This window comes from Simochromis diagramma, unplaced genomic scaffold, assembly GCF_900408965.1.
Source record: "Simochromis diagramma unplaced genomic scaffold, fSimDia1.1 OVJJ01000602.1, whole genome shotgun sequence".
Taxonomy (NCBI): domain Eukaryota; kingdom Metazoa; phylum Chordata; class Actinopteri; order Cichliformes; family Cichlidae; genus Simochromis; species Simochromis diagramma.
Window position 1 is genome coordinate 10902694 of NW_024387040.1, and position 23337 is coordinate 10926030.

Here is a 23337-nt window from a genome sequence, read left to right on the forward strand (position 1 = left end):
TGTTTGCGATGCATATCACACTTGCCCTTTATGTGGTAAGCTGAATATCTATCATTTCTTGTTTTTCTCATCTACAGAGGTGGTTGTTTCAACCGTGTCCTGACGTGGCACGGTGAGCTTAAGTGCGTGCCTGGAAGCAGCAGACGTGTGTGATTGGCAGGTGGTGATTGAAGCCCTGATGGAAAAAGGGCAATGAAAGAATAACATCCTATATTTTTCTAAGCAAGGCCATGTATGAAGATACAAGCTGCTGCGTGAGCTGGGAGCGAAGGAGTGGAGGAGAGAGAGGTAGATAGCGGAGAGAGGGCAGGCTAACAACATCTCTGGAGAGCCTGCCTGGTAGCGAGTACACCTGATAATCTTTCTTCTGTTGACTCCTGTTTTAAGTAGCTTGACCCTCCCTGAAGAGATTCGCATTCCACCTGGAAGTTTCATGTTGAAGGTCCATCCCATTACAATATTAATGACCAAAGTGAAGGATAATGTTTGATGGATCACCAATCATACCGCCTCCAAATGGCATTGGCAAGAGTTAGGCACATAAATAATAAAGTGATTTAGATGCAAAATCCATCCTAAGCGGATTACAAAAGCAGTGGCACTGCAATCAATCGTCATTTTGGGCCAACATGATGCATAGCAAGCAGCACCGGACACAGAGGGTAAACTACAGCGGGGAGAAGAGTGAGGAGAGACAGGTAGAAGGAGAACATGCAGGGAGTAGTGCTTACAGTGGCTACAGATACACTTACTGGAGCTGTACGTTGCTTTTTTCTGGGTTTATTTTTATACTTAGAGATTAATAGACAAATACAGGTGACGTTATTTTATTTTTGATTATTACTGACTTCTTTTAAAGGAATTTTACAATGTATTATTTTAATCAAGGGGCGAGACTGCTGTGAGGTCAGAACAGGACACTGGTGGCCAGTTGAAAGCTCCTGACATGATAAAAAGCATCAAAACTGCCTTTAAGTTAGAATCTGTTATGTGAGTGTAGCTATGAGACACATGCAGAAACAGACCAATTAAAATCCAACATGAGGCAGAAGAGCATAACAGCAACATTTGAAATATTGGCATTGCATCAAATACTATGTTTTTCACAATCAATTTTACAATGCCCTCCTTCATTATGCTTGACAGAGTGCAGCGGCTGAAGTTTTAGTAGTGTTTCATTCCACAGAATAAAAACTATGGAAACATGAGATTGAATTGAATTAAGAATTAAGAATATACCAGGCTAAATTCAAACACACTGCCATTGAATTTTGCATTATAATGCAACTGTAGTGAGACTGCATTATTTACAGGGACACAGCATTAAATGTAAGAACATAAGTAGCCTAGGTAGTGTTTTCCCTGGAAGCTGTAAGTGAAAAGTAAAACAAAACTAAACTCGCTTCAAGCTAAAAGCCAAGGAGGCCTCCACATGATAAAATTTGATGATAAACATATTTTTTTTACCTGGGATATTGTATCTACTGTAGGGCTGAGTTTTTTAACCAGTCGCTTAAAGCATTTCTACCATCTAAGCACATTAGTGATTTCCTGCAACATGGAATGCAACTAGCGATTGCTCCAGCCATACTCAGATGAGTCATTTGTTTATTTTGGGGTTGCACATCAACAACTGCTCGTATCTCCTCTTTGCGAGCCCTTCGTGGCCTTGTTGCACTCAATGATATATTTTTGCTTCAAGTGGTGAAACAAGTCTGTTGCTTCCACCTTTAGCAGGAGTAGTTTCCTTGTATATTTTGGAGAGTACTGTGCTGTGAGTACCTCCCTTTATCCCTTTATAGGTACTAAATCGTCATTGGAGACTGACATGCATCTGTTGTTCACATATCTTGGGGTTTGTCTCATTGTCCTGCATACTTGCTGTAGCATGATGTGATGCTTTGAAATGGCAAAGCCCTAACAGACAGCAGAAGGATTTAACTTCATATCCATTTTATTTATTTACTTTTAGAGCTCTTTTGCATTGATGTTACTGGTGCAGCCACGATGAAATTAATCTAGAACCGTGAACTAGCATGAATTTGGCTCACTTTTTCTTAGCCTTATTTGTATGTTGTGTTTAATGTTAATTAGCAAACTCTACTGTGTGTTGTGTTAATAAAAAAATAAACATGCTTAAACGCTAACCCCCCCCCAAAAACAATTAGCAATTGTAAACATTAGCATGTTAGCATTTTCACTGTTAGCATTTAAGGCCATCCATGCAAGAGCTAGCATGGTTAATGTTGCTTTTTTTATTTACACTTTAGCACTCACTTATCACACAGCACATGCTTTAAAACTGATTTAATACAGTCTACACTAATCTCATGCAGTTCACCTAAATTGGATTTGTTAGATTATTGCTCATCTGTAAGCAGCCTATTCAATATTTGGTGTCTGTCCTCCAGCATTGAAATAGCTTTTCTCTTCACTCATTGTCTAACAGAGAGATTCAAAGCTGGCATACTACAAAACAAAAATGGGGGAAAAAAAGGAAATTTAATTAACACACAAAAGTAAAACTGATTAATTTAAAACATTTCAACACTTTTACACAAAATGCATGTGACCCCTTCATTGCGCTGCATATTACAGGCTTACCACTGTAAGTGAAAATCCAGGAGGGATTTCTTTTTCCTTTAATATCTATCCAAACCAATCCTGTATGTTACCCACCTGGCTGCTGTAATTCTTTCCATCATTCACTATTAGCATTCAGGAGGCTCAGTCTTGCTTTGAAATTTGCATAGATAATTCCAGCTATGTCTACAATAACTGCACAGTTCACTAACTTTATTTTGAGAGCCAGGTTTAGAAGCATGAACAGTCATGAGTGAGAGGCCCTTTGGGTATTGCAGTATGCAACGAGATGGGCCAATTTCTCCTGATCCACTGGACTGAGTCTTGCCAAATCAAACCCCATAAGGCATTTCCTGTATCCTTCATCTCCTTATGTTTGCTTCTGAGGCTGTAAGAATATTCAGTTCATGTGCATGTGTTAATATGTGAGTTATGTATGTGCTTGCAGATAGAAGCTATTCATCTGTGCTTCTTTCAGTAAAATGTTTTAATTTGAATATACCTATTTAACAGACATTGCAATATCAATGTAAAATCCATTTCTCGTAGCCCCTCTTGTAGCCCCTCTCTGCCTTTCTTTTTGGTATTTTTCCTTGTCCTTGTATGTGATTAGAATGCAATGCACCGCCGTCATCTGTCTCCTCTCTCATTAATCACGCACTGAGAGACTGGACCGGACATTGAATGCGCAGTTAGGCTGACCCAACGCTTGACAAAATACCAGGTACAAAGCGTACGGGCTCACATTCATACATTATCCAAGCTGGAATGCAGTCAAAGTATAAGAAATTTAAAGTTGTAATCGTGCACCTAATAGGCTTCTACTAAAGCCACCCAAGAAACGAGGAAATCGCATTTCCCCCAGCTGCCAGGATCTCTTTCTATCTATTTGTTTGTCCCCCTTCTCCATCCCTTTCCCTCGTTCATACAGACTGACAAATGCTTTAGTGGGGCATGAGCCATAGTGTGGACAAAGTGAGATGGATTACTGTGTGGATTTTGGCAGAGGAAACTGCAGCTAATTCTCTGATTAGAAATCTGGGTTCAGAAGGCAGAGAAACACTGAGCTGTGAATCAGAGTGAGAGAATGGGGCTCAGTGGGCTTCAGCAAGCTGTGAGTGAGAATTTGTGTGTGGGAAAGTATGTGTGTGGTCCAGGCACTTATTGACATATGTACAGGTTAGAAACCAGGCTAGTTTTAACACTTCTGCTTTGACTATTGTGGTCGTATTAATTTAATCATTAATATGGGCAAAATTATTCATTTTTACTTTTGAAGTTTCATTTTTCTTCACCAGAGATCAGCGAACCAGCTCAGATATATCTATATCTATATATATTATCTATCTATCTATCTATCTATCTATCTATATTATCTAACTATATATATATATTATCTATCTATCTATCTATCTATCTATCTATCTAACTATATATATATATATATATATATATATATATATATATATATATATATATATATATATATATATATGTATGTATCTGAGCTGGTTCGCTGATCTCTGGTGAAGAAAAATGAAACTTCTGTTTTTGGTTGAGAAAACAATTATAACTAAAAGTAGTGGTGTGCTGACAAGTTTGGGGTTTGGGTTTTCATTCTACACCCCATTTGTTAAAGTGCTCTTGAGCAAAACAAAGAGAACTGCTACCTCAGCACAAGTAGAATGCCCACAATGAAAAATGCAGTATGTGCTCAGCTATTAGCTAATTGCAAAACTGGCAAATATAACAAAAATCCTATTTTTAAAAAAGAAGATTAAAGAAAAATCAGAAATGACATTAAAGAAACTGCTGATCCACTGGGGTTTTCTAGCACAAGCACCTCTGGGGTTTACAAAGAAGGGTCCAAAAAAGAGAAAATATCCAGTGAGCGGCAGTTCTCTGGGTGAAAATACCTTGTTGATGCCAGAGGTAAAGGGATAAAGGCTGGACTGTTTTGAGCTGATAGGAAGGGAGCAGTAACAAAATTAACCACTCATTACAACCAAAGTATGCAGAAGAGCATCTCTGAAAGCACAGCACATCGAATCTTGAAGCAAAAGCTTTGGCTTAGGCTACAGTAACAGAAGACCACACTGGTTGTAGTGTGGTCCTACTTCAATATGGACCAAAAGCACTGTGCAAAAGCATTAAGAATTCTGTCCAAAGTGCTGACTAATTTAAATACATGTAAATTTTCCATCCAATTTTGTTAGATAAGTATAACGTACAATGTTGAAGTTGATGGATTATGGCCAAATAATCTCACCCCAAAGGGTCGCGGCAGATGGCCGCCCCTCCCTGATTCTGCCGGAGGTTTCTTCCTGTTAAAAGGGAGTTTTTCCTCCCCACTGTCGCCAAAGTGCTTGCTCATAGGGAGTCATATGATTGTTGGGTTTTTCTCTGTATGTATTATGGTAGGGTCTACCTCACAATATGAAGCAACTAGAGGCGACTGTTGTTGTGATTTGACGCTGTATAAATAAAATTGAATTGAAACTGAACTGAAATTTAATGATTGGTATACATTCAGTTTATATCAAGCATATTTTCCTTAATGAATAATTATTGGAAAAGCTAAACCTTTGATTTTATATATTTACATTGCATTTCACTCAAAATTACTGCTTCATGTTTATTAAGGGTTAAAGTTAACAGAATATTGGTATTCTGTATTTATTTTTTTATATATTAAGCATTTTTATGGTGATTACAAACAAAATGAGACATATGAATAAAAATGCATCATATTAATTCAGCTTTGTTGTTAGAGAAAGTCTACCACTTAAGAAGAAGACTGACAATAAGAGAGCAAGTGTCAACAAAGCACAAGCGTTGGAGAAACACTCCAGTGACCACTGGTCACGAGAGGCTCTGAAGTATACCCCCGATGTTGACATGAGTCAGTAGAAGGCACGTCAGTGTACATTTCTATCTTAATATCTTCCAGCTGACCAACCAGCCACCTTAGATTGTGACTCTCTATATCATCCTTCTGTTGGCTGGGGTTCTTTTAAGCATGTGTACTTAAAAAAAAATAGCTGATAGCAGTTAGTAAATAAACCTCTGTGAGTTAATTCTGTTCCTTACTCCACAGAAGAGTGAAGAACAGGATTAACTTCAAGCCTAACAAGCATCCTGGATGCTTTCATTAATATTGCATCCATCTGCAGAGAACAAGAGAGAGAAGACAGCAAGGGGGAGTAGCTTTGGACCGAAGAAGAAAAAAAGCACTGTCGGGTAATTGTTTCCTATGCGTAATCAAAAATGCCCGTGTGCTGTTGAATTTGGGTTCACATTTAGGGCATGCCGATGCAGACAGGATGGTCATGAATGAACGAGTCATTGGCTGAAACTGAGTGCTGGAATTTCACATAAGAACATAACGTAATAAAATGCAATTTTATAGGATTAGATGACATGTTTAGAAGAAACGTGCTAATGTAAAGAGTCTTGACTTTACCCAGATAGCTACAGGAGTTTTAGCCATGTGCAATAAAAGCTGTGTTGTGTGTGGGATTAGTGCTCTTACAGATGCTCTTTTTGCGAAAGCTGAGAGATAATACCTCAATAAGGCAAGTGCGTCCTTGCAGCAGGTCTTGCTGACAGAGACCACTGCAGTGCAACCTTTCCACAGAGCATCAGCTAAACAGACGGCTTCCCATAACAGATGTGACACAGACCCCAGGAATGGAAAATCTGCCCTTTAACACTTCATAATAATTGATCCAGTCAGTCATGTCTGTTTCTTAATTCATGCCTTAATTGTCAATGTGCACCTCGGGCGGAATGACAAAAGAGTAATCCAGGCGACAAAAAGGTGACGTATTGTGTGAGTAATGGTTCACGACTTGTGATTATACATGCAGTGATAATTACTGCGACCCCGGAGGGTTTCTGTGGTCCTGTGCTCACAGGACTCTGCAGCATGACCCCGCTGACTCCCCCTGCTTAGTGCATGAATTAAAAATCACACTGACAGATTTGCTGGGGACTTCGCCCCCTGAATGAAGATGGACAGTATAAACAAAATAACATAAAAAAACAGCCCAGAACCTCACCCCGAGCAATATCTTGCTCTCTCATGTGTTTACTTCTCCTCTCACATTTCCTTATTTGACTTAGCATTCATTCTCCCTCCATCTCCTCGCTCTCTCGCCCTTCCTTATTCCTTCATCCTAATTACACTGCAAAGCTGAGGGCCCGTGACTCATGGCATCCAGTTGTTAGCGTGGAATTCTTGCTCACAGCTGGAGGACGGGACCCAGCCTTGGGCTCCACTGTCCAGTAAAGGTCACACCGAGCATGATGGCGGTTAACTACGTCAAGTTTACAGCACTCAAAGCATCGCATCGGCTGCAGCCAGGAGTAACCTCTGACACCATCCAGCCACAGTTTACAGTCAGACCGCAACCACCCAAGGTACTCGGAGCCATTGTTCAGAGCAGTGGTGCATAACAAAATCGGCCACTTAGCCTTCTTAGACCTGAACCCTGTGCTATTTTAAGGGGCACAGCTCAAAGGATTATTGTGCAACTGAGAGAGCTCGGATTTGTTCCCAACAAAAGATTCATTCACAAACATTTGTCTAATTCAATATACAGTGATCAACCAAAACATCTGGTACTTCCGTCTGGTATTTTTGAACCCCCCCTCCCCCTCTTTTTGGTGCACAGCCTTACTTATCTTTAAGCTTTAACGTCTTTTCTCCAGCTCAGCTTCTTTTCCTTTATCGGTGCGTCCTCCTTTGTGACTGGTATGGATTTAATTAAGGAAATCAGTACGGGATAATGACTTCTACCTGAACTGACCTCTTTGTTAAAAGTGTCCTGAATATTTTGCATAATCACTGTAGATTGGATTAAGACGCTGAACGGCTTCCTCGCTCACTGAAACTCATTTCGGATAAGGGGTTCAGCTCCTGGAACCAAAGACATACTCATTAATAGTTGCACACTGCTCTGAGCTTACAGGATGACCAAACGTCTCTTCCATCTGTTGAGGGGGCGGAAGCATAACACCGAGATGTTTGCGCTGTGTCTCCAAGGAAAAATTGACAAACGCTTTATACACGCGATGGGGGGGCAGGGCTGTTTTCAATAGATAGCAGCTGGTTTGAAGAGCAATCCTGACCTTGACTACTCCTTGTAGCTTGTTTACACATCCTTATTAGCCTGTAGCCTTGGTGGAAATGCAAGAAGTGGTGAAGTTACAACGATAATGACTGCATGAAAGCAGGGACAGTTTTTAAAACTGAAAGGATATGATTATGCAGTGAATGTTCATATAAGCAGGTTAGAATTCATATGTAATGCATGATCAGAGCATAAGAATGACTAAAAAGCAGCAGCTCTCATGTGCAAACTTCATGTTCAAGTCAAGTGTCTTTGTTTTCCCATTCAAGTATGCAAACATATTTAAGTGGGCCTTGTCACAGATGGGTTTTGGACTTGAGCTGTAAAGTGTGTCACTGTTTCCTCTGTAGCCTACCTGTGTGACAGAATTATTAATGAGCTGTGTCTGTATTTATGCACCTCATCTAACAGGGGAAGATGGGCTGCTTTCATTACTTTGAGTTGTGGGAGCCATCCTGTCAAATGAAATTTGAGCGCTGGCCAAGATGAGCGCTTGTTATAAGAAAAAGGGGAAATTCATCAAGTGTTAATTTGGTTTGAAATGATGGGTCAGGACAGCGTCAGCCTCATCTCCTCGTATGTCGAGTACATGAAGAACATGGAATCGGGAGTATCTGTCTAAAAAGGCACGTTGTCAGTCTGTGGTCACTGAGCACCACACTGTGGAACTCGGCGGTTATTACCGTTTGGGACTAGCATCCTTATTTATAAAGATGCAATCTCGTCTCACGCATTGATCTACAGTGTCAACTTTTCTGTAGGTTTAAGGTTTTATGTCATTATTATTTTAAATGTCATTATAATCAGAGGATTTTTTAAATGGGTCTTCAAAATTTCACTGCACTCCTGTGGCGTTGTCAGATCAGCCTGACACTGAGTCAAACATCTGCGCACGTGAAGCGTATATAGTGATAAGCCACAACATTAAAAGAATTGACAGGAGACAGGTGAAGTGAAAAACACTGAGAATCTTGTGAGAATGTCATCATCTGCTGGGAGACTTTGGGGACTAATTTAATGCCGATGTTACTCTAACTAGTACCACGAAACACTGCTGCAGATCAGGATCCTGTACTGTGAAGCAACTTCACTGTACCCAGGATATCTTTCCATTATCTGGCCTCTTGTATCCTACCGCTGGAAATCGGGCTAAGCCGTCACACGAAGGCAGTGGATAGGTCCACTTGTAGAAGAGTAAGAAAGGTAAAACTAAAATATTTTTTAAAACAACAACAAGAAGGTAATCACATAGGAGGAGATACGCATTAAAAGCACTGTGAATATGTGTGCTTTTTAAGCACTTTGGTCAATAGGACTGTAAAAGATAGTAATAAATTTAGTGTGCTTGAATGCAAACTAAGTCAACTAAGTAACTAAGATATTATATAAAATTAATGTTTAGATGTGTTTAAGACTGTATAGCTTTTAATCTTTCAGCCGCACCTCCAGTGGTGTTTAGAGGTCTCAGAAAGGTGTAGAATAAAAATAAAAACAGAATAAAAACAGAGGCTTAACCTACTTGCAATTTAAAAATAGGGTCAAGAAATACAAATAGGTTCCCTAATTTTAAATGTAGAATCATAAAATCTAAGCATGAATATTATTTCCTAATATTCATCAGGGAAAGACAAAGAAACATTTTTAAAACTTCCTAATATCTATGTACAGGGGTCCAAGAGATCTTCTAGGAATGGCATTTGAGTCACTGGTCAGTGGGTGTTGATTTTGTACCTGTTGATCTCTAATAGAGAATATAATTTGCTCTGGAGCAGGTTGGGTCTTCAGCTTGAGTTACCATGAACCACATTTATAATACTACAAACCCAGAGTTAAACCTGGAGTTTCTACAATTCCACTTTGTAGTACAGGCCTTTGTATGCTCCAACATGGCAAGGGCTTTCCCCAAAGAGCAGCAGTCTCCTGCAGCAGCATGACACACTCTGCAAAGGACAGGCTTCAGAGCCCAAAGTAGGAAAGGTGTTGACCTTAAAACCTCCCAGATCCAATCAGATTGAATCCACAAAAGCCTGACATCCCAACCCACAGGATTTGCTGCCAGTGTCCTGTGCCAAATGCCACAGGACAGCCCCATAGGGACCATGTCCATTACCAAAAGGTCAGAACTGAGTTGGTGGCACCAGCGAGACCAGCAAAATAGTTCTGATGTTTCAGTGTGGATAGTCATTGTAAGTATACAAATACCGAGGCATGTTTTTGTTGTGTGTGTCTGTGTTAATGACAAAAAACCTAAACCATATATGTAGCCTCCTTTATGTATGTAGGCTACATCATTTATACAATAAACCACCTTTTTGGTATTTATTAGCAGCTATTAATATTTAGGCTAAAACTATTGTTCCACTGTATTGAAGGAGTTGTAGTCATAAAGATTAATAATGCATATCTGCTCACAGATTTGTTATCATTTGAAATGCTTACTTTGTTATTTCAATTACCAAGATAATTTCAAGTTCATTATTATAGTTATGAATTGCATTTTTAGCGTACTTTATAGTTTTTACAAGGGCTGCAGTAATGACTACTTTGTATGAGTAGCTTTTCTTGTACTTATAATCAGTTTTTCTTAGTGAGCATTTTAAGAAATTAGATTTTTGCTGCCTTTCTTTGCATAATTCAGACTTAAGATTTTGTTTTTTTGTTGCCCACTGGGGAAAATAAAACAGAAACAACAAAGAAAACCATTTTATTTGCCTCAGAAATAAAATTTTGAATTAATAGGTAAAAAAAAAAAAAAAAAAAGGTAATCATGCCAGGCAGTTTTAACTTCAGGTCACAATTGCTGTTGTTGTCACAGTTAGACACAGAAACAAACCAAGTCACAGCACCTGTGAGTGCAGTTCATTGTACTCACAGTTTGAGTCTCATCTAAACAAGTGTAAGAGTAAGAATGACTAAATAGAGTGCACCTGTGTGTAATCTAATGTCAGTACAAATACAGCTGCCCTGTGACGGCCTCAGAGGTTGTCTAAGAGAATATTGGGAGCAACAACACCATGAAGTTCAAAGAACACACCAGACAGGTCAGGGATAAAGTTATTGAGAAATTTAAAGCAGGCTTAGGCTGCAAAAAGATTTCCCAAGCCTTGAACATCCCACGGAGCAATCATTCAGAAATGGAAGGAGTATGGCACAACTGTAAACCTACCAAGTCAAGGCCGTCCACCTAAACTCACAGGCCGAGCTGGACAAGTTGCAGAGATCTACAGCTCAGGTGGGGGAATCTATTAGTCGTGTACTGCACAAAGTTGGCCTTTATGGAAGAGCAGCAAGAAGAAAGCGTGGTCAGAGTTGATGGGAAGATGGATGGAGCCAAATACAGGGCAATATTGGAAGAAAACCTCTTGGAGTCTGCAAAAGACTTGAGACTGGGGTGGAGCTTCACCTTCCAGCAGGACAACGACCCTAAACATAAAGCCAGGGCAACAATGCAATGGTTTCAAACAAAACATATCCATGTGTTAGAATGGCCCAGTCAAAGTCCAGATCTAAATCCAATCGAGAATCTGTGGCAAGATCTGAAAACTGCTGTTCACAAACGCTGTCCATCTAATCTGACTGAGCTGGAGCTGTTTTACAAAGAAGAATTTTTGTTCCACTTCTCACGTGTACACCACTTTGTGTTGGTCTTTCACGTGGAATTCCAATAAAATTGATTCATGTTTGTGGCTCTAATGTGACAAAATGTGGAAAAGGTCAAGGGGGCCGAATACTTTTGCAAGCCTGTATGTATGTATGTATGTATGTATGTATGTATGTATGTATGTATGTATGTATGTATGACATTGTGTATTTGAGATGCTCTACAGTTCTATCAGGGCATTAAACTACTGAGATGTTCTCATAAATTACTGTTTTATGTCATTGGATATATTTTTATTTTTACTGTATTCAATGTTATCACTTTGATTCCATTTTTTTTATGTATTTCTTCGTTTATTTATTAACACCCGCGGAAGTTTGTGAATATGCAGTCATGTGTCACCCCATGTTTCAGTAGCTTGTAGAATCACCTTTAGCAGCAAAAACTGAAGTAATTGTTTCCTCTATGACTTTATCAGTGTCTTGTATTATTCTGGAGGAATTTTGGTCATCTGTTCTTTACATTGTTGCTTCAGTTCATCAAGGCTGGCGGGCATTAGTTTATATACAGCATTTCAATAAAGAAATCAATTCTGACTGTGGCACTGTAGATTTGCAGCTTTGCTTTGGATCCCTTTTCACCGCATGACCCAGTTTAGGCCAAACGAGCAGTTGGACAGATGGCTTCCTATTTGACTCTAGAATACTTGAGTATACAAAGGAGTTGATGGTCAGCTCAATGGCTGCAAAGCAAGCCCAAATCAACACCCCTGTACAATGACAATAACAAGCTATTCTACTGTATTCAGTTGGTTTGAGGTATTTGTGCTGATATGCTTTGTTTGGTTTTCTCCAAATGTGACCCTGTGCATTGTGACCAAACATCTCCACTCCGGACTTGTTTGTCCAAAGGACATTGTTCCAGAAGTTTTGTGGTTTGTTCAGATGCAAACCTAAGCTTTAGCGAGAAACAACTGTTCCAAACAAACCAGGCTTGTTCAGGTTTTTTCTTCTTCTACTGTCATAAACTTCAACTTTTAACATGCTTCAGTTTGCAGTTTCTCTGAGCGTTGCATGGTTTGTTCTTAGGTTGAATTTGTTGGAAAGCCCACTCCTGAGGAAATTGTAGCATTGTGTTTACACACACCTGAATGCCTCAGACCAGCAAACTGCCAAAACTTCTGGTTTTATAGATGTGCTCACACTTGCTGATGATTGGTTAATCCACTGCATTTGAATAGCAGCACCTGGCCAGTCTGGTTTTTGTTGTTGTGTCGTGGTAACAGTTCATCTGCTTGTACAGTAAAAATGTTTTGACAAGTGCTGTCTGGGTAATTTTTTCCAACAACAGATCTGTGTATTTTATTAGCAGTGACAATGGATGTGTTAACAAGAGCACTTACAGTTAGTCTTCTGAAAAGTTACGTTCCAGACGTAGCGCACCTTCATACTTTCAGTTTCAGTTTGAGTCTACAAGTCCTAGAGCTCTTCTGAAGTGTACTTGTGAAGGTCTTTTACTAAAAAGCAAACCTGACAATCTGCCATTTATCATCCTTGGGACATTAATCACTCTATTCTTTACGAGCACCACTTTCCAACTCATGTCAAAGAATTTACAGCCTTGTTAATCTCAGCTGCAGTAGGTAGAATAAGAAATGAAGTGAAATTCACCCCTTCTACCCGCTTTGCCCAAAATAATTCTGTAGGCAATGGTTCAGACAGTTTTGGCTCCATTACATCCAGGAGACATTATTGTCTTTGTATTGGATTTTTCTAACCCTCTCCACCCTGTGGGGTTTGCATTATCTCCACTGACTGGGTGAATATCTGTGGCGCTGATAGCGTCAGAGCCGAATTAGATTTGGCAGTCTTTAATGCTTGTATGAATACCAATTGCAACTAGTTCAACATTTGAATACTTCTTAATGTGATTCTTTGCACTCTGCTGACCCTGACAGATGGAGAGAGAGAGAGCAGGAAGCAGGAAAAAAGAGACTTAACCGAGTGGGTGAGCGAGGGAGTGAGAATAAAAGCGAAGGGATCATGCAGATTAGAGCCTAAATAAAAGCCAAATGAGGTCTTACTTGAGAAGATGTAGCCTAGATAGATGTAAATCACGTGAATAGATTAATCTATGTATGATTAAATGAAGGTAGATGAGAGCATGGGTGGAACAGTTTTGCTCTATAAAAGCCTCAATTTAGCAAATAATTTAATAAAACAGGGTGTTTAAATGTGCTTCTGTTGATGACTTAAAAGATTTACTCACACTTAATCAAGTATTAGAATCAAATTCTTTGCAAATGAAATTAAGTAAAAATGTTTGTTGTACAAAAACTGTTTGGTTTCTTCTTTATTATTTTTAGTTATTAGTTACTGTCACCAAATGCAAGATTTCTTGGATATTTGTTGTTGGTTTTGGCTTGAATATTTTCTCGTCTTACATTACTTGAATTTTCTTGAATTGATTGTATTATTCTGCCATACAGTGTTTGTATTAACTTTGGCTTGTGGTTTCCTGGGATAAAATCCAAACTCCGCATAATCCTTAATACAATGGGAAATAAAATAATGGATGACTCATATTTGTTCATTGTTTTAGCAATGTCATAATATTTAGCTCAGAATGGATTTTCAAATGTCATTATGTCCAAACAAAGACTATTATCACTAGTAAACTGAAAGAGCAAAATATCAGGTGAAAATCTGGTCCAAGGCATGCTGGGATAGTGTCCAGCACCCAGCCTGCTGTTACCCAGATTAAGAAAAAAAATCAAAAGTGAGCACATAAATGAATAAATTGTACTTTTAATCCAAGAAAGGCACCAATACTGAAAGCTACAGTACAGTGCAAAAGTTTTAAGCTTCAATTTTCTCCAAAACCACTGGCTGAAATGCAGCCGAAACCATGACAGCGCCGCCTCTATGCTTTACAGATGGCTGTAGACACTGCTATTCCTCTCTACTCGACTTTTTTGAACTAACAATTTCAAATTTGGATGAATCGCTCTATGTGACCTGTTGCCACTGATTTTCAGTATTTGGCATACCTCAGCATTTTGTCCCAGTAGATGTTATAATTCTTTATTTAAAAGGGACAGTGCAGTTTAACATAGTCCAAGTATAAAACGTGAAACTGATGTACTGCACAGAAGTTTATAGCTATTGCTAATTTCCAACTATTGTCCCTTGTTGGCCTTACATTCACAATACACAGAGTTAAAACATACATTTTCATGAAACCAAAATACACCATGAGTACTGCTACAATTAACAGACAATTTAAAAACAAACAAACAAACAAAAAGATTAATTAAAATGACTACAGCTCTGATTTCCCTTTAACCAACCTTTGACCTTCAATGTAAAGAAACTAATATCTATAATCAGTCAGATTTCAGTTGGAAGTGTGTTCCACAGATGGCGAGCCTTTATGGAAAACACAGATTGTCCAAATTTAGATCTGCGATATGATATTTTGCAGTTGCCGTTCACCATATTCCTAGTAATGCGATTACTATCTTGTCTTTGGATGTAGGTGTCAGGGTTCCTGGGTCGGTGACCCAGTGTTTTCAGTTTTGTTCACGTTCAGTTTATTTTGCCACTTCCATGTTTTCACTTCCTGCTTTTCCTGTGTCAGCTCGTCTCGTGTCATTAGCCAGATTATGTTCAGCTGTGTACTCACCGGTCTCTCATTATCATCCTCATCAGTCTGTGTATTTAAGCCCTCTGTTTCTACTCGTTCACTGTCGTGTCATTGATGTTATGTTGTCATTTCCGCCTGCGTTCAGCCAGCCAGCCAGCCAGCCAGCCAGCCTTCTACCTCTGTTCTGTTCATCCACGCCTTATAATAAACCTTCACCAGTCTTCACCTACCTGCGAGTCCTGCGTTTGGGTTCCTTCTTCCTCGCCTCCACACAACGCCTGACAGTAGGACTCTCTGGGATCAGCCTATTAATACAATTGTAGACTCATTTAAGAAAACACAAATGATTAATACTCTTAAAACTAAGTAAATTATATTTCTTTAAAATGTGACAATGATGCAGTCGAACAGATTTTTTTATCCATTATTTTCAAAGATTGATTATATAAGGATATCACATGCTGAATTGTAGATGGTGCTGCTTGAGTCCAACGTGTCATACAATATGAAAAATGAGAAAATATCATGAAATGCATGAATAACTGAGCTGTTGAAGTGGGTATGTGATGCCAAATTAACTTAAAGCAATTTAGATTAACCTTAACTGTCGTTGATGGATCAGCTGAAGGGCCAGATGCATTACTCAGGTCCTTTGTCAGATCTTTGCCTAATTTTTACCTCTTATGACACAACTTTGAGAGACTGTTCACCTTTCTGTACATACTTTAATGTTTTGGTCTAATACTTGTCCTTCACAGTTTCCTCAAACACACTGTACACCATGCAGAGGTATGCCACGTTTTTGTCTACATAGCTCCTTGGAAATCACTTTGTTGGAGCAAAGAACACTATTTTATGCCTGTCACACTGTTTTTATAGATCCAACTGAGAAAAGCAAAATAATGTGTTTTTTCTGACAGGCTGCTAGTAGCATAGGTCCTAAAGATACCATTTAAAATTACTTCTTGGTGACGTTGTCTGTTATGTGTAGACACAACGCAGGTTCATGCGTTCTTTTATGCTTGAGTGATTCATAGGTAAATGTTAAGTGACTTAATGAGCATAAAAAAATTTAAATAGAAAACATTGTTTTTTTTTAAATATTAGGTATAAAGCAGCCAACGCCCAAAGACAAATTTTGAAAGTCCTTCAGACAGCCTGGAAAATTGATTTGGCTCCTTGAAAGCAAAATATAAAGAAATGAAGGGTGGCTCTTGACTTTTGCAGTCTTGTCTTTCCCCTAATAAAGAATAAATTATATCATACTGTTCAAATGATTTGGGTCAGTAATATTGTACAAATATAGATTTCTGTTTACTTAGACTGAAATTATAGGAAAGCAGAATTTGGCCATGGTGTGCGCCCATTAACACTGAGCGCCTAAGGACATGTTACTGAAGGCAGGTTTATTTGCATGTACCATAACCAAAAATGATACACGCTCATATTTACAAAATCATCACGATTGTGTGATCATTACTTTCATTACCAGATAAAAGCTGCCTGTTGATAACACTGGTCTGATACTCAGCTAAAGAATTTCCACAAAAATCCACACACAGTACAGAAACATATGTCATTTCCATTTTTAACATGGAAATGTGTTTTTCCTTCAAATCTCTTTGTGAGAAGCAGCCATCGCTGTTATGCTGTGTATTCTCCACTAGAGTGTGCAATTTTCCTTCTCAGGATTGGGTTACAATCAGCACTTGAACTGGAGGGATGCTCTCGTTTAGTTGAGACATTTTGTTCTTGTTTCTGCTTCTAAAGATATAACACAATATGTAGTATAGGATCCTGTTTCCTTATACAGTGAGTTTTAAAGTATATCTCACTGCAAATAATCCTCCATTAATCCTCCCAGTATAAATCCCCTTTGAGTATGCTGGCCCTTTGAGTAAAAGGAGGTTAATCTGCATGCCTAAACTTGGAGAAGGAAAGTTAGGATGTGTTGAAATGTATATAAAAGCACTGCTAACAATGCAGAAATATAGCAGTCCTTTTTTTAATTGTAAATTTTCATTTTCATCTCTCCTGCTTTTTTTCGGGGGGGTTTGTCTGAGGGGTTTGTCGATCTGGACTGAATCCAAACAAGTGAGGTGTTCAAGCCATGTAAACACACTGTTAGCACAAAGAGATAATTTCTCGTCACAGACTGCTAGGCAGTTGCAGCAGTTGACACACTAGATACGTTTGCAATTACTCAGTAGTGCCAAAAGCAGTAGCTGTCTAATGAGCTAAGAGAGGTTGTAAGTCACAGGCCAATGAGATGTGATGGCTTGAGCAGATTTGTATCCATCATGTAGACAATCTCCCCCCTGGGCATCCTCCGTCTCAGCCATAAATGAGGGTCATTTGTTAACAGGCGGTGTGCTTCAAATGCCAGCGGAGATTGTCTCAGAATCCAGAGCACTTTAGATTAGGTTGATGCATGTACATATTCTACTGAGCTCTTTGTGTCTTAAAAAGGGTAATGATGTGCTAAGTGCTATGAAGACTTTATGAGTTTCCTGCAAACTGGGTATATTCGTCTTCTTTAGGAAATCACCCAATTTCAGTTGCTGGTAATTGCATTTATCTTTCCCTTATATACAGAAATGTTATTAAATTAGTTTAACTGGATTTAAACTGCACTAAGGTGCAATATTGCTAACAGCACTGCAGCTTAACATTTAAAAAGACAGATAGTCCCTATGAAGGGTTTGGCAGCTCTCTGGTCCTGTGTACACATGTGTATATAATAAAGTTGTGTCCTTTTTCAGATAAAAGTGTAATCCAGTTGCCTTGAATGGTGTTTTCTATATTCTTCTTCTTTGGCTTATTTAAACATGCAGCAAATAGGCTGCAAGGTGAACATCGTTTTTAAAAAGCTGGGGCAATATTCACTCTCCTAGTCCTTTTCAGTTGACCCTGAAATAAATATCTCATTCAGCCAGTTAATGCTCAGCTATATCCAGTTAAAAGTGACCCTACAATTAAATTCAACTTGGTGGCTGAAAAACCAAAACAGTTAGAAAGACAATGGAAAAAATATAAAAGGCAACAGAAAGGAGGACAGAAGCAGAAGATTTTATCTGAACTCCTTTCAGAAATACATTAGTTCCTTTGTTAATACATGATAGATTGGCGGCTTTGCGAACTTTATAGAAATCTTAGGCATTTTGTTTAAACCTTCTAAGGTCTTCAACTTGTTGAGCTTGCTATTCAAACTTTAGTTACTAAACAGGTTCAGAGTGCTGCAGTTTTGACGTATTCAACATAAAACTTCAAACATCAAATGTGAATGTTCATGACTGCTCTAAAAAGGGGAATGCTGCTGTTTTCACCACTCACAAGGTTGCTGAAGTGTGCTTGACAAAGACGCATTTAATAAAATAAAAAAAAAGGTATTTTGTAAAATAAAAAAACTAAAGAAAAGCATTAAATGTGGAATTTAGCCTTGCCCAGATATTTATCCTTCCTAAAGCTCGATGAAAAGACCTTGAGTCAAGTAGGAGTGCATTTCTAGTGCTTGCCTTCTGTATTTAAAAAAATCTCATTTTATTACCCGTTTGATTAGCCGAGTTTTCAGGTTGTACTCTCGTTGTATTAATCCATCATGGACAGCAGATGTCCCCGCTGCCCTATCTGGTTCTCTCATCACTAGCTGCAGTTGAATGGAAATGGTTTATAATCTTATTTTTTTTAAACATTTTACCATAAAAAAGGTTCACAGGGCTGAAGGTTTCCCAACAAATGACTTTGACCTACAGCTCAGTGTGAACCACTAATCACAGCCTGTATTGATTTATTTGATTTGCCCATTTTCACAAGATCTACTTTGAGGGTCTTCATCATTTCTAGGTTTCAAAGTGAAAATATAAAGAAGACCATTTGTCACCGGGGGCACGTTAGGGCAGCAGCAGTTTCAGAGTGGAGCAATATTGATTGAATTTCTGTTTCTTCCATGATCTTAGTTTTCAGAGTGTTTTCTTTTTTTCTCTCTCTCACTGAACAATTCAGCCAAAAACGAGGGGGCACGTAGTGCTTTTTTACCCCACACAACAATAAAGTAATATATTGGAATAAATCACACAAAATCAACATCCATCCTGCTTCCTTCCCCTTGTCTCCTTAGCAACACAATCCCCTTTGCAAGTAAGATGAGATGCACCTTTTTCAAGCTTGCCTAGAGGCTGTGGAGGGAGTGTATTATTATTTTTATGTCAGTGTCAGTAAATGCACATGTGTAAGATAACTATCAGAGTGAATATTACTTGTTGTGCTAAATCAAAAAGGATGTACCATGGCAACATTGTGCCCTTTGAATGAATGACAATCCAGTTATTTCCAGCATACGGACAAACCTGAAGCATTTTAAAGGCTCATAAGTTTAAGTAATGCCAGCAATGTGGACATCAATGTGAGTCTGTTACTTAGCCGGGTTAACTCCATAAGCTGATGAGCTCGAGAAGGCACATAAATGTACCTATCTCAGCAGATAAATAACATATGACGGCGGTCTAATCCCATGAATTAAGAAAAATGAATAAGCAAAGCTGCAAATATCCTCGATTCTCTCAACACAAATGCTAGACCTATACATCTACACAAAGCTAACTGTTTACATGGCAGCTGTGTTACTTTAGTATTCTTCTGTACAGAAAAAAGACATGGTCTTCCCTAACTAGGCATCTTCAAATCCTGGAGCCATTCCCCTGATGCTCGCTGCACTGCCTTTTGAACTTCAAGTATTGGCAACACATAACAAACTCAAATCTGACTTCCTGAAGCTTTCCAAGTGTTCGACTGCAGTTAGGACAAAGTGGTTACACTTGCTAAGCTACATCTGCTGGATGGATTGTGGCAGAACAGACGAGCTGGTATTCAGCAAACTGGCAAAGGGACAAGGTCACGAGGACGCCCCAAAAGGTTTGACCAATAATGGTATAAATAGTAGCAGATCACAGTACTTCAGTCTGGTTAAAGGTCCATGGAAACATTACTTCTTGGCTCCCTTTATCTAAAACCTAAATAAGCCCTTTGCTGATTAGTTTATGGCTTCACTGACCTTTTTAGTACAACATTATACTACTTTTGTAAATGATGGTCTCAGTTAAAGTGAAAAAGGGTACAGATGAATATACCTTTGATATGTTTTGGTTTCAAAACATCAGGATAGCAGTGGTGGACGTCCTGGTAGCTACGTACATACACAGTCTTTAGGTCCGCTTTTGGTCCTGACTGCAGTGGATTGCTATGAACATTTGTACAGGCACTTATGGCCCAGCACAATATCAGTTCCTAATCAGCAGATTTTCCCTGCATAGTGCCAATAGGAAAATTGTCTGGACATCTGTCAAATGGCTTACCATGAAATCGCCTCAGGGGAAATGTCCAGGACCTACAGTAGTACCATCACAATGTCAAATCCAAAACGGAAGTGTTAAGCATACAGCCACTGCTAAAATATAATTTACCACATGGCCACAGTGCCCAAGTAGCTTCACCCCTACAGTTTTGCTAACATGACAGTTTTGATGAATCCTCCTCTATGGTGACAATAAAAAGGCTAGTTTGACACAATATCTGAAATATTCCCATCTCCAAATCTTTCAGTAATACATAGATAGCTTGAAAGAAACAAAAAAAAAAACAAAAACAACAAACATTAGAAACAAAAGCTTAATATACTGGCAACAAATTATGTTCACATCTTCACAAATAATTTATATATTAGTGTGGTATCTCTGTAGAACAGTTAATGTGAAAGCCCACCTGGAAACCTATCTTATTAAATCAGGTCTGCTATGTTCAGTCTTATCTTGGAAACGTTTGGAAAACTTACCAAAAATGTTAAAAATGTTCCCCCTAAGGAGGACACTTTCATTATTAAGGGATAATTAATAAGGCTTTTAATTTTACATGCCTTTTGCCACAATATTTAAACTGGGTACCCAATATTTTGTACTGTGGGATCTCCTAAAGCAGCTCTGCTCCAATGAGCAATGGACATAGTCTTGTTTGGGGGGGGTTACCACCCACTGAGATTGTTATCAGTTTTTAGTGGGATGCCTTGTCTTGCTGGTGAGGTTGCTGCTGTTGTCTTGGTGATCTGGCACGTCCCAGAATATCGTTCACACGAAATCAGCAGAACATTACATTTTAAGGAGATACGCAGTGTTTTTCCCACTTGTTAGTGTTTTAATGTTATCTTATTGGCTAAACAGAGCAACGAAAAATACAGCTTGTATTACATATATATGTATGTATTATGTATGATGTCAAATTTGAATTTTAAATGACTAAACAATAAACGATTTTATTTTTGTGACTCAAAAATCTAGTCAAAATACCGAAGACTCGGCACAACTGGAAGATTTACTTGCGTATTTAGTGAATCTAAAGGTTGCATTTTATTCTATAGCCATATAAACTAAAGGAGTTTATCAGAATCTGTCTTCCCGGCTGTTTTCTCCTAATTTACTTTGTTTGACCGGCTCTGATGTCTGTATGGGGGAGAGTGCACTGTAGCCCGCTCCCCCCCCTCCCGTCTCTAAGCATGGTACGGTCCTCGCTCTAGAAGTGCCTCCAATTCTCCGTCTGAAGGGCTAATTTATTTCCAGTCAGAAAGTATCGCAGCACGCTGAAGTCTTACGCCCTCTGCCTCTCAAGTATCTGAAAGAGCGCAAAGCTGGACCGGTACATAATGACCATGTACAAGGGGAAGCGTCGCAATCATCGATGTAAGTTTACACAGATCGTTCGGGCTTCGTGATACACCGAGGACATTTTCTTTATGCTGATGTCGCTCTGTGCTTGGCATAAAAATACAAGTTGCAAATACTAAGCCGTGACTCGCGCATGCCAAGATGCAACCCGATGGCTTTAAAGCGAGCGCAGGGCCTTTTTTTAAGTAGTTGAAATATGCGTGAAATGTAATCGTACATAGAAAATTTCAGATTTGTCAGCGAGCAATTATCGGCTCTGTAATATTGCATTCTGTTGTTGATCCTGTGATGATGAAGTGTTAAATCAAGTCACCTGCTGAGCCCTGGCTGCTTCTTTCAAAACCATCTTTGCACCTGCTCTGCTGCTCTGTCTGTTGAAATACAGCCTATTAATTCTGCTGAAGTTTGCTCACACTGCCAAGAAATGTGTTATCAAGGATATGAGCTTCGGCGGTTCTTTTCACATACAGTTATAATTATATACCAGTGAGTTATTGCAGTTGCAACAAACACCATTTGTGTTCCAGAGTGCACAAATTCATGTGAATTTTGTCTTGCTGGTGTTTTGCATATTAACACGCAGATTTCTGTTGTGCGCACGCAGTATGATCTCCGTTCATTTCTGCATCCGTGAGGTGAGAAAAGAAAATATTTGAGCTCATTCACAGTATGATGTCTAAACTCACTGAGTAATTTTGCTTCGGAATCAAGCTCTACTTATGGGCAAACAATTTACAAATGGAAAACTGTCTGGGTAATTAGGGGTTTGTCTTCTCTTCTCTTAGTCTTTTTTTTATTTCAAGCAACAATGTCATTCATTATCCAGTGTGAGTTTTTTAATTACCTCAATTTGCTGCTTTTCTGTATCTCATGTGACAGTAGAGTGAATATCCGTGGGTCTCTGTGGGTCAGGGGAAAAGAAACATCCTGATTAGAGGATTAGACTGAATGGTTATCTGAGGAAATAATCAGCAGATTAAATAATAATTAGCGGCTGTTATTATGCTGTAACAGAATAATAGAGTTGGTATTATACATCCTGAAGCGAGGCTCTCCGAGCTGTGTGCGCACTCATACTCTGCCACAGAGCAACGCTGCCTCAGTCAAGAAACTGGAAAGATGACTTAACAAGTAATTAAGTACAAGGTGGCAAACCAGTGGTTCACTAATTACCAGTTGGCACTTCTTGACACAAGTGCACACAGTCAGTTATACCGTGATCTCCCCCCCCCCTTCCTTGTCTCCTAGACATCTGTGGAGTGCGATAAAGGTTTTAAAGTGCTGCTTTGTGGCTGGTGTGCACTGTATAGAAAGACCACGTTATGCTCTTTTTTTTTTCCCTCTTCAACAGAGAAAATGGAAATGTATATTGTGCAGTGGCTGGAAATAGATCTCGCTGTATAACTTTCGTGTTAGCTTGCGTGTAGACAGTGTGGGAGGGAAGCCAAATTTGGACACAGAGCACAAAGGCGTAAGTGTCAAGAGACAGAACACGCAAAGAAATCCAGGTGCACAAAGAGCAGGAGACAGTTAAGAAAAAAAAGACAGCGAGTCTATACGTGGGCTCATATTGTTGAAGAGCTTGTTTAAGGGCTCCGGACTGTATCTGCCAGCTATTAGGCCAGGGAGTCCGTGAGAGACTGCCAGCGGCTGTGGACTTACA

General features: G+C 39.1%; 1 protein-coding gene across 4 annotated transcripts in view; it reads left to right on the forward strand.

The window, feature by feature from the left end:
* Positions 1-23337, forward strand: part of LOC120741042 (RNA-binding Raly-like protein) — a 123115-nt gene that overhangs the window by 58730 nt on the left and 41048 nt on the right. The window contains exon 1 of one of the 4 annotated variants that reach the window (XM_040043646.1): positions 15149-21689. The exons of the other annotated variants lie outside the window; for them this stretch is intronic. Coding sequence (XP_039899580.1) covers positions 21653-21689 — 37 coding nt within the window. The 5' untranslated portion in view covers positions 15149-21652. Of the gene's footprint in view, positions 1-15148; positions 21690-23337 lie in introns of those variants that run through there. 4 annotated transcript variants of the gene reach the window in all.